At 47.8% G+C, this 12313-nt stretch overlaps 1 protein-coding gene across 4 annotated transcripts in view; it reads left to right on the forward strand.

The window, feature by feature from the left end:
- Cfap251 (cilia and flagella associated protein 251) overlaps nt 1-12313 on the forward strand; it is a 70736-nt gene that overhangs the window by 56023 nt on the left and 2400 nt on the right. For all 4 annotated transcript variants that reach the window (XM_055605804.1, XM_055605807.1, XM_055605806.1 and 1 more), the window contains 2 exons: nt 9768-9996; nt 11581-11682. In XM_055605804.1, the coding sequence (XP_055461779.1) occupies nt 9768-9996; nt 11581-11682 (331 nt within the window). The remainder of the gene's footprint in view (nt 1-9767; nt 9997-11580; nt 11683-12313) is intronic.

The raw sequence follows: 12313 nt of genomic DNA on the forward strand, positions 1-12313 counted from the left end.
CGCCTGGCAACTGCCAGTCTGTCTTCCGTCTGTGCAGCCTTGTCTATTCTTGATTGCATAAAAATAGATCATACAGTATGTGATATGTCTGGCTTAGTTCACTCGGCATGATGTGTTCGAGATTCATTCAGAGTGTGGCAAGCATCAGTTCTTGTTTGTTTGTTTGTTTTTAAGATTTTATTTTTTTGTTTGTTGTTCTTATTTGAGTCTTTCTACATAGCCCCGGCTGTCCTGGAACTCACTATGTAGACCAGGCTGTCCTTGAACTCATAGAGATCTACCTGCCTTTGCCTTCAGGGTGCTGGGATTAAAGGTGTGTGACACCACACCTGGCAAATTTTTTTTTAATTTCATTTTTGTGTATGAGTATTTTGCCTGCATGCCCCCAGAGACCAGAAGAGAGGGTCAGATCCCCTGGAACTGGGGTCATGGATGGTTGTGAGCCACCATGTGGACACCAAGAACCGAACCTGGATCTTCTGCAAGAACAAGAAATGTCAACTGCTGAGTGATCCTCCTGCCACTTATTATTTTAATTACTTAGTATGTGTGTGTGTGCATAGGCATCTGTGCGCAGCAGTGCAGAGCGCTTAACAGAGGTCAGAAGAAGAGAAAGTCCCCTGAAGGCGTAGCAACTACTTTTAACTGTTGATCCTTCTCTTCAGACATGGTGATGATGATGATGATGATGGTGGTGTGGAAATGTTGAGGATGGTGGTGATGATGGTGGTGGTGACTATGGTGGTGATAATGTTAGTGATGATGATGGTGATGATTACGGTGATGTGATGATGTTGAGGATGGTGGTGGTGGTGATGACATTTCTTCTTTTTTAACTTTTTTGGGTTTGTTTGTTTTATTTACCTAAATGAGTATTTTGCCTGCGTTTATGTTTGTGTGCTGTGTGCATACCTGGTGCCTATGGAGGTCAGAAGAGGGGATGATACCTTCTGAAACGAGTTCTGGATGGTTTTGAACCACGTGTGAGTGCTGGAACCCTGCTCCTTCACAAGAGCAGTCAGCGCTCCTAACAGCTGAGCCACCTTTTCAATACCCCTTCATCCCTCTCTTTGCTGAGTAATACTCTGTTAGTGGACTTGCCACCTTTTGTTTGTCTGTTCACAGGTTGATGACCGTTTCTAGTGCGGCGCCATCATGAGTGATGCTATCCTGTGCAGTGCTGGTGTGGATAGCTTGCCCCTTCTCTTGTGTGTTCCTCAGGAGTGGAATCGCTTGTCGGGTGGGAACTTCATATCTGTCTGTTGGAGGAATTTCTAGCCATGCTATTTCTTGACTGGAGGCAGAGTGCATCTGGGTGCTTTGGAGTGCCCAGGACCTGATTAGAATTTCTGAGAGTGTTGGCCACCTGGCCAGCCCATACCCATGGCTTTGAGAAAAGCTACAGGACTAGGCATTCAGACAAGACCATCTCTTTAAAACCTTTACAAGGATGCATGCTGGATGCACTCCCCCATAACTGGCAATTCCACAATGTAACCCATCACTCTTCAGCTACTGTAAGGCCCCACAGTGCAGACATAGAGCTGCTAAGATGCAGCCAGGCCGTAGAAGCCACAACGTGCTTCTTTTAACAGGAAAGGTAAAAGTTCTCTGCTTCCCAAGGGCAGAAGGGCCAGGCAGAATGCTTCCTGAGCACATACAATGTCATAGGTTTGACACATAGGACCACAGAATGTGACAGTACAGCAAAGACACAGGGACATGTTGTATAGCTACGGTGAGACCAAACCTTGTACCCGTGGATTGTAAGGAGGGCACTTATGCTTGTCCTGTCGTATGTCGGAGCATGCAAACTACAGCTGTTCTGCATGAAAAGTGCCTCCTGTCTGTGGTTAAAAGCTGCGGCCTTAGAAACTAAATGTGGTGGCACCTGTCCTCCCAGCACGTGAAGGTGCAGAAGGATCAGGAGTTCAAGGTTATCTCCAGCTACATAGAGCGTTTGAGGCTAGCCTGGGCTGCTTTGGGGGTCCTTTCTATAAAAAAAAAAAAAAAAAAAAAAAAAAAAAAATGATTGGAGGTTTAGCACTCTCAGTGACTTCTATTCTGGCATCTGCGGAGGTCTCAGGTGACATGTGCCCGGGTTAGAGGAGACCGCGCCCTGAGAGCACAGCGAAACACTCACGGGTGTGGGTTGTGGGTGGTGCGTTAGTTCATAGGCCATTCCACTAGTCGGCCTTCCAGGGACCTAGCCACCAGGCGTGTGCCCGGATGAAAAAAGACCCGCCTGCTTCCTCCTTCCTCTCTCTTACGCTCTTGCTTTCTTGCTCTCTCCGTCTTTCTCTCTGTGTCATGGACGCCCTCCTCTCTCTCTGCCCCCTCCCCCTATCCCACAATAAATCTCCTTTTCTGTTGGTGGTGGGGTCTCAATCGTCCTTAGAACATGATGCCCTGTGGAAGGACTGACTTGCCATTTGCTGAGGATGTCCTAGAGAGTTTTGTGAGACAGGAAGAGGGCGCAGGGAGTAGTGTGGAGAGCCTGTGATCCCGTAACACCCTAATGGAAGGAAATGTGCCGGCCACCCAGCGCCACCTTCTGAAAACGGGAATGGCCGTTCCTCTCCATTTAATAGTGAGCTTATAAAACCTAATAATAAGCCATGATTCAAAAGCCCTCAGTGGCCTCCTGTAGCTGACAACAGGGATTGCAAACCAAAAGGCCTTCAGGTTCAGTAACGGGCTGAAGGAAGATGGTTCTGCAGGAGGGCCTCAGGCCACCTCTGTGCTGCAGGGCTGGAGATGGCAACACCAAGGGACAGCATGCTGGATGTCTAAATGTTTGAAATGATTGGCCAAGTGAGAAATCATTCAGTAAATATTCTACCTCAATTAGAACAGTGCTGAGACTGTTCTAGAAGCTGAGTCACAGGAGCTAGGGCAGGAAGTGGTTACTCCAAATAAGGCTTTTGTGGGGGAAAAAAAAATTTCTTTTTTGAGATAGTATCTTACTAAATATCCCTAGCTATCCTGGAATTCATTATGTAGATCAGGCTGGCCAGAAACACACAGATCCGCCTGCCTCTGCCCTTGAGTATGAATTGTTTTAAGAGTTTTTGTTTGTTTGTTTGTTTTTGTTTATTATTTATCTGAAACAAGGTCTCTCTGTAGTCCTGGCTGTCCTGGAGCTTGCTTTGTAAAGCAGGCTGGCCTGGAACTCAGAGAGTGCCTCCTGTCTCTGCCTTCCCTAGTGCTGGGATTTTTGCTTGTGTGTGTGTGTGTGTGTGTGTGTGTGTGTGCGCGCACGCACGCGCGCCCGCCCTAAGAAGCTAAAAGAGGGTATCAAGCCCTTTGGAGCTGGAGTCCCAGGGAGCTGCAAGCGGCCAGATGTGGGCTCTAGAAACTGATCTTGGGTCCTCCACAAGCACTCTTCACCGAGCCATCTCCCCAGCCTGCTTTCGTGAATTTTAAGAGTTTGTCCATAGCCCATCACGCTTCACTTCCTTCGTTCACTCAGATCTTCATTCACGTTTCTCTGAGCGACTGTGCAGTCAGGCTCTGTCCATGTCCAGCAGCTGAGGATGTAAGAGTTGAGAGTCACTGCTGCAGCGTCCCAGGGGAACAGATGCCAACCCAAACAGAGGGCTCACTACCCTGCAGCTCCCCCTCTCCTTGCTCTGCTGAAAGCCACAGGCTTGGAGCTGACTTTTGTCTGCATGGGTGTGACCTTTGTGAGCCCTCTTCCCCCAGTCAAGTGTACAGCCTCCTGAGGACTTGTAAACAAAGCTCATTCTCTCCCCCCACCAACCCCAAAGTCAGCCCCCCTTGTTAAAAAGTCCTCCGGGGCCATTTTTGCCTGAGCAGTTTGAGAACCCCTGCCTTCAAGTCAGGCTTTTCAACCTTAACCATACTTCAAATCACCTGGGGAACTTTAAAGTAGTATGACTGACTCTGTGCCCCAAACTAATAAAATCAGGCTCTCTGGAAACAGGAACTTTCCTGAGAACTATGGCAACTCTCCAGGTGGATGGATTGGACCATCATCCTCAGCGGATGATGGACTAGGATGAGAACGTAGACAGCCTGGCCGACGGTAACCAGAGCATTCGCGCCGGGCATCTGGGAGGGCGTTCAGAAGGCACTGGGAAGGCCACACCCCCGCCACACTTCTCCTGAGTGGGAACTTCATTTAGACATATGGCAGAACCTGTCTCTGTCACTAAGGCCTGCAGATAGGCTCAGGAAGGAGTTTCAGGGGACGGCAAGCTGCCAACTCAGCATTTCTCCTTATTGTTACGTATTGGGTGATGTGTACACATGGACACCAGAGGTCAGCTTTCGGGAGGCAGCCTCTCACCAGGGATTGGATTTAAGTAGCCAAGCTTGTGTGGCATGCCCTTTTACCCAGTGTGGCATGCCCTTTTACCCACTGAGCCCCCTCGCCAACCCCAAGCGGTGATCTCAGAGAGAAGGAGGCCAGTCACCTACTCAGTGGTTTGTGCTGAGAGCTCTCGCTGAGATCTTGGGCCTCTCTGGGTATGACTGAGGCAGTCATTCTGTGAATTCCCTTTGTCGTCATAGTCCCCTCCCCAGGAATTGAGTTAAATCATATATTATGTCAGTAATGTGTATGTATTATAATTTAGATACTTATTACTTATAAATTTGATCATATGTCGTTAACACAGAATTATAACTATTCCGCCATTTCGTGAATTCTAATTAGTAAGCACATAGAAAAATATAACAATCATAGTATAATTGCTGTCGCTTTAGTCCCTACTCTGTGCACTTTACTTGCTTGCTTCAGAAACAACCAACTGCAGGCTGGGCATGCAGCTGAGATGGCAGAATACTTACATAGCATTCAGGAAGGCCTGGATTCTATCCGCAGCACCATGTAAGCCAGGCATGCCGGCACAGGTCTATGAGATCACAAGTTCAAGGTCATCCTCAGCTGCATAGCAGGTTTGAGGCCAACACCAGCTGCCTGAGACTCGCAACAACACCACCCAGCCTAAACAAGGCAAACCCCAGCCCAGTGCATATGTGTTTTACTTTGCTCCCCTCTCTCAAGAAGTCGAAGAGAAGGAATATTGAATAGCACACTGAAGGTCCCATACACAGAAAATAGCAGTGTTAGAATTTGAAGATAGCGGGCTGGAGAGATGGCTCAGCAGTTAAGACCACTCGCTGCTCTTCCAGAGGACCCAGGTTCCATTCCCAGCACCCACATGGCAGCTCACAACTGTAACTCCTGCTCTAGGGGATCCGACCCCCTCACACAGACATGCAGTCAGGCAAACACCAATGTTCACAAAGTAAAACTAAAAATAAAAAAGAATCTGAAGGTAGGCCAGATGGTGGTGGCATGCACCTCTAATCCTAGCGTGGGAGGCAGAGGAAGGTGGATCTCTGAGTTGAGGGCAGCAGAGCGAGTTCCAGGACAGCAGGGCTACACAGAGAAAACAAAAAGACAACAAAGAATTTGAAGATATATCTGCTATCTGACATGATCACCTCACTGTCTACCAAGTAGTGGTGCGTGTATAGCTTAACAGTATTAAATTATCGACATCTTTACATTTTATCATTTTAAAAATATTTGTGTGTATAGGTGTTTTACATACATGTGTGTTGTACCCCCCGCCCCCCATGTGCCTGCTGCCCACAGAGCCTGGAAAAGGGTATTAGAACCCCTGGAACCTGAGTTACACTTGGGTGGCAGGAATCCAGCCTGGGTCCTCTGCAAGAGCAGCCCATGCGCTTAGCCACCGAGCAGCTCTGCAGTTCCGACAGGGTCACAGCTCTTAAACCTGGATGGAAGACAGAAGTGGCTGCTCTTGCGGAGGACAGGCTCCGTTCCCAGGACCCACGCGTGGCTCATAGCCATCAGTAACTACAGTTCCAGGGGCTCTGACACCCCATTCTGGTCCCCTCAGGCACCGGGCACATACGTGGCACACTTACATAACTCGAGCAAGCGTTCCTACACATACACTAAAAATAAACCAGTTTTTAAAGCTCTTAAAGTTAAAAGTTTCTCTTTATATAGTATACATCTTTTGCCTTGTAATATTAAAATTATACAGCATAACATGTTAATATAACAATTTTTAATATACATAAAATTCACATATAATCTAATGCACAGTTGTACAATTGTGTCAAGTGTAAATGCTAACTGTGCAGATGCTAACTACGAAGAGTGTCCTCACACACAGCGTGCACACAGTTTCAGTCACAGTTCCCCGTAACCAACAATGCTATTTCCCAAGAGCTCAGGCTGCCAGCATCTAACAGTTCTCTTTCACACATAGGGGGAAGAATGGTCACACCTTCTCTTTTCCTCCAATCTGACACATGTATTTATGCAGCAAAATTCCACAGGGGAAGAATGAAAGCGAAGGCCCCAGCAGGCCCTACCGCTGCAGGGAACAGCCTGAGAGCAACAGGTTTCAAACCATCTCATTCTTAAGTATCTTTAAAGTGAAAGCAAATAATCCCTGGCTTAGAGACACATGCCTGAGTAACAAAACCGGAATAAGCCAGTGAGGTAGCAAGAAATGGAATTTTCAGACAGCGTTTCCACGCAGCATCGAAGTCCATGGTGCTTCAGGAAAGTGGCACCCGAGGAAACAGAGAGCTGCTGCTGATTTTCCTCTTTAAAGGAGTGTGGTGTCTTAAAAAAAAAAAATGAGTGACTGTCTTGAGGCAGTTGGATTGCAAGTTAGGTCAGCAGAAATAAAAGCTAAATCGGACATGGTGGCCTATATCTTTACTCTCAGCATTCTGGAGGCAGAAGCAGGTGGATCTCTGTGAGTTTTAGGTCAGCCTGGTCTACCTAGTGAATTCTGGGCCATCCAAGACTACTCAGGGAGGCTGTCTCAAAAATAGAATAATTTAAAAAATAAAATTGATTAAAAATATATATATATATATATATATATACACATATCTGGCTCAGTGGGTATAGGTGCTTGCTGGCAAGCCTGATGACCTAAGTTCAATGTCCAGGAGCCACATGGTAGAAGCAGGGACTTAACATGAACAAGTTGTCACCAGGCTTCCATATTTGCACAATGGTGTGTGTGTATGTTGGGGCGGTGGGGGGGGGGGTGTCACCGAGGCCAGAAGGAGGCATCGGATCCCCTGGGTCTGGAATGGCAGGTGATTGTAGCTGCCAAATGTGGATGCTGGAACAGAATCCAGGTCCTCTGCAAGAGTAGCCACTGCTTGTAACCACTGAGCCACATCTCGAGTCCTCTTCCTGTGCTCCAGGTTCCCTTCAAGCGTGCTGCATGTCTGCCATTATGCCAGAGCCCCCTGCTGACCACCGTGGGACGGCAGTAAAGTTTTGACACCGAGAGGCAGGGAGTGTGAGTTTTTAAGCTCAGATCCATTTTTTTTTCTCTCTCTACAATTTAGTCTACTCTCTTTATACTGTTTTGTCAATTCCTGCAGTATTCATTTCAGAATCTGCTCGTCAGTTTCCACAATAACAAAAAGTCTGCTGGGATTAGGGATTTCTTTCAGTTGTTTCCCAGTGGTGCTCCGGGCCTAGCACATGCAGACAAGGGACCAGGAGTCAGGCTGGAGGGCTAGTCAGCTTTGCAGTATTAAGTCTTCCAAGCTCCAAATTAGGAAACCTCTCTATTAATTTAGCTTAGTTCAGTTTTTCTGTGTAGTCTTGGCTGTATTGGACTCGCTTTGTAGAGTAGGCTGGTCTTGAACTCACAGAGCTCTGCCTGCCTATGCCTCCCCGAGTAATGGGGTTAAAGGTGTGTGCCACCGCCCCTGACTTTAGGTTTTTCTTAATTTCAACGCTATTTTGTAGTTTTTAGAGCTCTTTGTTGGTGTTGGTGTTGTTGTTAAAAGCATTCCTAACTGAATTTGATGTTACTAGAAATGGAATAACTGGGCTGGTGAGGTGGCTCCGCAGGTAAATGTGGAACCTACAGGATGTTCTCTGTTCTCACGTGCCCTGCGGCACGCATGTACACCTGCATACATATATTGAGCTTCTGTGTGCATGTGGCTTTACCTGCATGTATGTATGTGCGCTGTGTGCACGCAGCACCTGATGAGGTCAGAACAGGGCATGAGAGCTGGAATTAATGGATGGCTGTGAGCCATTACCTGCGTCCTCTGCAAGAGCAGGCACCCATCTTAGCTGCCATCTCTCCAGTCCTGATTCTCACACATTGACATCGTACCCTGAAACTTTTTACCAGTTCTAGTAGGTCTTAATAGGTTTTAGTGAATTTCTTAGAACTCTCTCTCTCTTTCAATCTCTTTTAAGACAGGGTCTCACTATGCAGCTCAAGCTATCCTGAAACCCACTGTTTTTAGACCAGGCTGGCCTCAAACTCACAGAGGTCCACGTGCCTTTGTTCCCCAAGTGCTGCAACTAAAGGTGCGCACCACCACAGCTATCTGTATACTAACTTTAAAAATTAATTTAAGCTGGCCTTGGTGGCGCACGCCTGTAATCCCAGCAGAGGCAGAGGCAGGTGGATCTCTGTGAGTTCCGGGCCAGCCTGGTCTACAAAGCGAGTCCAAGAAAGCCAGGGCTATATAGAGCAACCCTGTCTCAACAAAACAAAACAAAAATTAAAAAAAATCTACTAGGGCATAAGTCACATATTTGAGTTTCTCATTGAAGTATATACTTAGTCAGAGATCTGCCTGCCTGTGCCTTCCACGTATTGGGCTTCAAGGCATGAGCCACCACCGCCTGGCTGGAAAGTACTTTCTGTTTGTTGAAACAGCATCTCAGTATCTAGCCCTGGCTAACTTAGAATCTGCTATGGAGGCACCAACTAGCTTTGAATTCAAGGCAGCACTGCTGCCTCTGTTTCCCGGCCACGAGGAAACAGGGTGTGCCGCCAATGCCTGGCTAGATGCTGCCTTTAAAACAAACTAATGCGTATGTCTCAGGGTGAGGAAGTTGGCTGACACGGTGTGAAAAGTGACACAGTAGAATGGCAAACGTGACAGCCTGCATGGTATGGCCAGCGTGACACCATCAGGTTGGGACAAGACGCTGCAGACTGTGTGGCTTAAAAGAAGTCAGGGCTGGAGCGATGTCTCGGGGGTTTAGAGCGCTTGCTGTTCTTGCAGAAGACCAGCTGCACCCACACTTCAGGTGGCTTACAACCATCTGCGACTCCAGCTCCTCTCCTGGCTTACACTGAGATCTATGCTCACACATGTACAGAGAGGCACACACGCATAGACGGGATTTTAAAAAGTAAGCCTTTAAAAAAAATAATTTATTTGTTCATTCATTTTATCTCAATCTAAGCACCGGATCCAGCCCTTAGCATGCTCTAAAGCAGCAAAACTTTGTCCTCCAACAGAACGCAAAGCCAGCGTCAGCAGGGCCATGTGCTCCGGGTGACGGCTGTCAGGTTGACTCATTTTCAGCTCCTCCTACACGCTGCCACCTGCGCTGTGTTTCCTGCCCACAGGGGCACGGGTGCACACGGACGGTGGAAGCCTCTGTTCAGCTGCAGGCTGCAATGCTGTAACGATAGACATATCGGATTGAAAGCCGCCCTACTCCAGCGTGGCCTCGTTTTATAACTGCATCTGCAGTGACCCCATTTCTAATAAGGTCCCTAGGTTAGGACTTCAGCATCCTTCCTGGTGGTGGTGGGGCACACGGCACAAACCGCAAACACAGGTCCCCTTCCCACTTTCCACAAGTGGCATAACCAAGCTTCATTTTTAATTTTTAAAACCAAGTGTTATTTTTTTTTTTTTATGTTGACCGTAGCCTTTATTTTATCTTCTGATCTCTTCTCTAGATTGATGACATGCTTAATGAGATCAAGTTTAGCGAATATGTGACCACCGGGAACCTGATCGACAAAATCAACTTGCCGGATTTCCTCAAAGTTTATCTTAACCACAGGCCGCCATTTGGCACCAACATGATGAGCATTCAGGAAAGCTTTGACGTGCTCGGTTTCACCAATTCCGAAGGGAAAAAGGCCATTCGGAGAGAGGACTTCCTGAACCTGCTCCTCACCAAAGGTAAACCCTGAGCAAGGACACCCTGTAGCATCCTTGGCCATTCCCAGAAGAAAGAGCCTCGTTAGGGTGGGCGGAGCCATCGGGATCTCCATCTGAAACAGTGACCAGTCATGTGACAGGGCTTCAGCCTCAGGGTCTCCTTGTCCTGTTTTGCGTATATGACAAGGTCCCTGAAACGTGGTTCATGGGCCAGTAAGACGGGGTGAAGGTGTTTGCCACCCCAGTGACCTGAGTTCAACTCCCGGGACTCACGTGGTGGAAGCTGTACTCTGGCCTCCAAGTACCAGCCACGGCACATGCTCCCTCCTGCCACCCACAAAACAAATCAATAAAAATGCAAAACAAAAAAATTTACTTAAAGAAATGTGCTTTGTGCCGCTCAGCTTCCCGAGACTGTGAGCCCCAGCACGCTCGCTTTGTTCTGTTGTGTAGCCCAGACTGGCCCTGAGCTATGGTGTTCTCCATCCTCCTGCCTCAGCCTCCCTGGGTGCTCAGAGGTGCACGCTGACACACCCAGCTTGGCTCCAAAAATGGGGAGGTGTTTGCCAGCTTATCAATCTCCTTGGGCTAGAATGAGGTCAGGATGGGCTTGTGATGTCCATCCACACTGCCGTGGCCGTTTATTCCTACCCGTGAATTCCTACTCCTACTTTGGAGTCCTCTTTGGTGCAACCAGGCCTCGAATGACTGACTAGGAAGAGGACCTGGCTTGAGCCTTGCATTGTGCCTTGCATTGTCTTACATATCTGACAGGTGGGGGGGGGGACTTTTTTTTTTTTTAATTTAAACTAGCATGGCATTAGAAAAGGAAGCTTGAAATAAACTGGAGCCCGTAAACTCCTCACTGCAGAGATGCCCTGCGTCTTTCCACAAGCCCCAGCATCTTCTCCCTAGCTTTGTAACGCCATGTAAGGAGGTATGGTGACAGAATAGGCCTCGGGAGATCATCACAAAAAGTGGTAGATTACTTTTTTTTTTTTTTTAAGCTCTCTGGCTATGGGCCAGTGAGATGGCTCGTGGAGTGAATGTACTTACTGCTAAGGCTGAGGACCAAAGGTCAGTTTCTAACACCCACCTAGTGGCAGGAGAGAACCCCCAGAAGTTGTCCTTTAACCTCCCAACACACACACACACACACACACACACACACACACACACTCACACACACACTAAACAAGCAAATAATAAATAAACATGAAATAAAAAATGTCTCTGACTAGATGTGGTGAGACACAGCTGCCATCACAGCATATGGGAAATAGAGCACGGAAGACCAAAATTTCCCAGTTTGGGCCCTAGACACAGCTAGCTGCCCAGCATGCTCAGAGCCCTGGGTTATCTCTTCAGCAATGCACAGACCAGACCCGGTAGCCTAAATCTGTAATCCTAGCACTTGGGAGGCGGAGGCAAGAGGATTGGGAGTTCAAAGGTCATCCTCAGCTTTGTAGTTGAGCTTGAGGCCAGGCTGTGACACATGAGCCCCAGCCTCAAAACAAACAAACAAAAGACCTTCTACTGACCCTCAGCCTGAAGTTAGTGGGAGCCCCAGAGTTAACCAGACTCCTTTTCCACTCCAATGCCCAGGTGAGCACATGACAGAGGAAGAGATGTATGACTGTTTTGCGACGCTGTTTGGCCTGAATCCCGAAGGATGGAAATCGGAGCCTGCAGCCACCTCCCACAGAGGTACTTGGCCTTTGTCTGGGCTTGTAGCCACCACTCGATAGTTTGGTGTAGGACTTAAGCGTGTTTGTTTCTCCCAAACAATGCAAACCACTCTCTTTGGACCCTACACACAACAGAATCGGCCTGCCGGGAATCCCATGCATAAGTGATGACGGAGCAAGCGAGCTGTGGCCGCTTGCCAGATGAGAGCACTGGTCCCCGCTCTGCCTGTCCTGTAGTGTCTTCCGATCTTGTTCCCTTCTTTATTCCAATGGGCCATTCTGTATCTTGCCAGCATGGGCCACTCCTGGAGGGGAGGGACCATGGGGCAGCTGGAGAGAGACGTGACAACTGGGTAGGTTTACAAACTCAGCTCCAAGCTGCCAGAACTTGTAAGTCTTTCTATATCTCATTCCCTGTCCCCCCTCTCCTCTCCTTCTAGAATTTTCCCTTTCTTTCTTTCTTTCTTTCTTTCTTTCTTTCTTTCTTTCTTTCTTTCTTTCTTTCTTTCTCTCTTTCTCTCTTTCTCTCTCTCTCTCTCTCTCTCTCTCCCTTTCTTTCTTTCTGAAATAAACTCTCAGTATATAGCCTTGACTGGCCTAGAACTCACTATGTAGTTCAAATCTGGCTTCAAACTCACAATGCCTGGCAC

This window comes from Psammomys obesus, unplaced genomic scaffold, assembly GCF_907164565.1.
Source record: "Psammomys obesus unplaced genomic scaffold, mPsaObe1.curated_primary_1811, whole genome shotgun sequence".
Classification (NCBI taxonomy): Eukaryota; Metazoa; Chordata; class Mammalia; order Rodentia; family Muridae; genus Psammomys; species Psammomys obesus.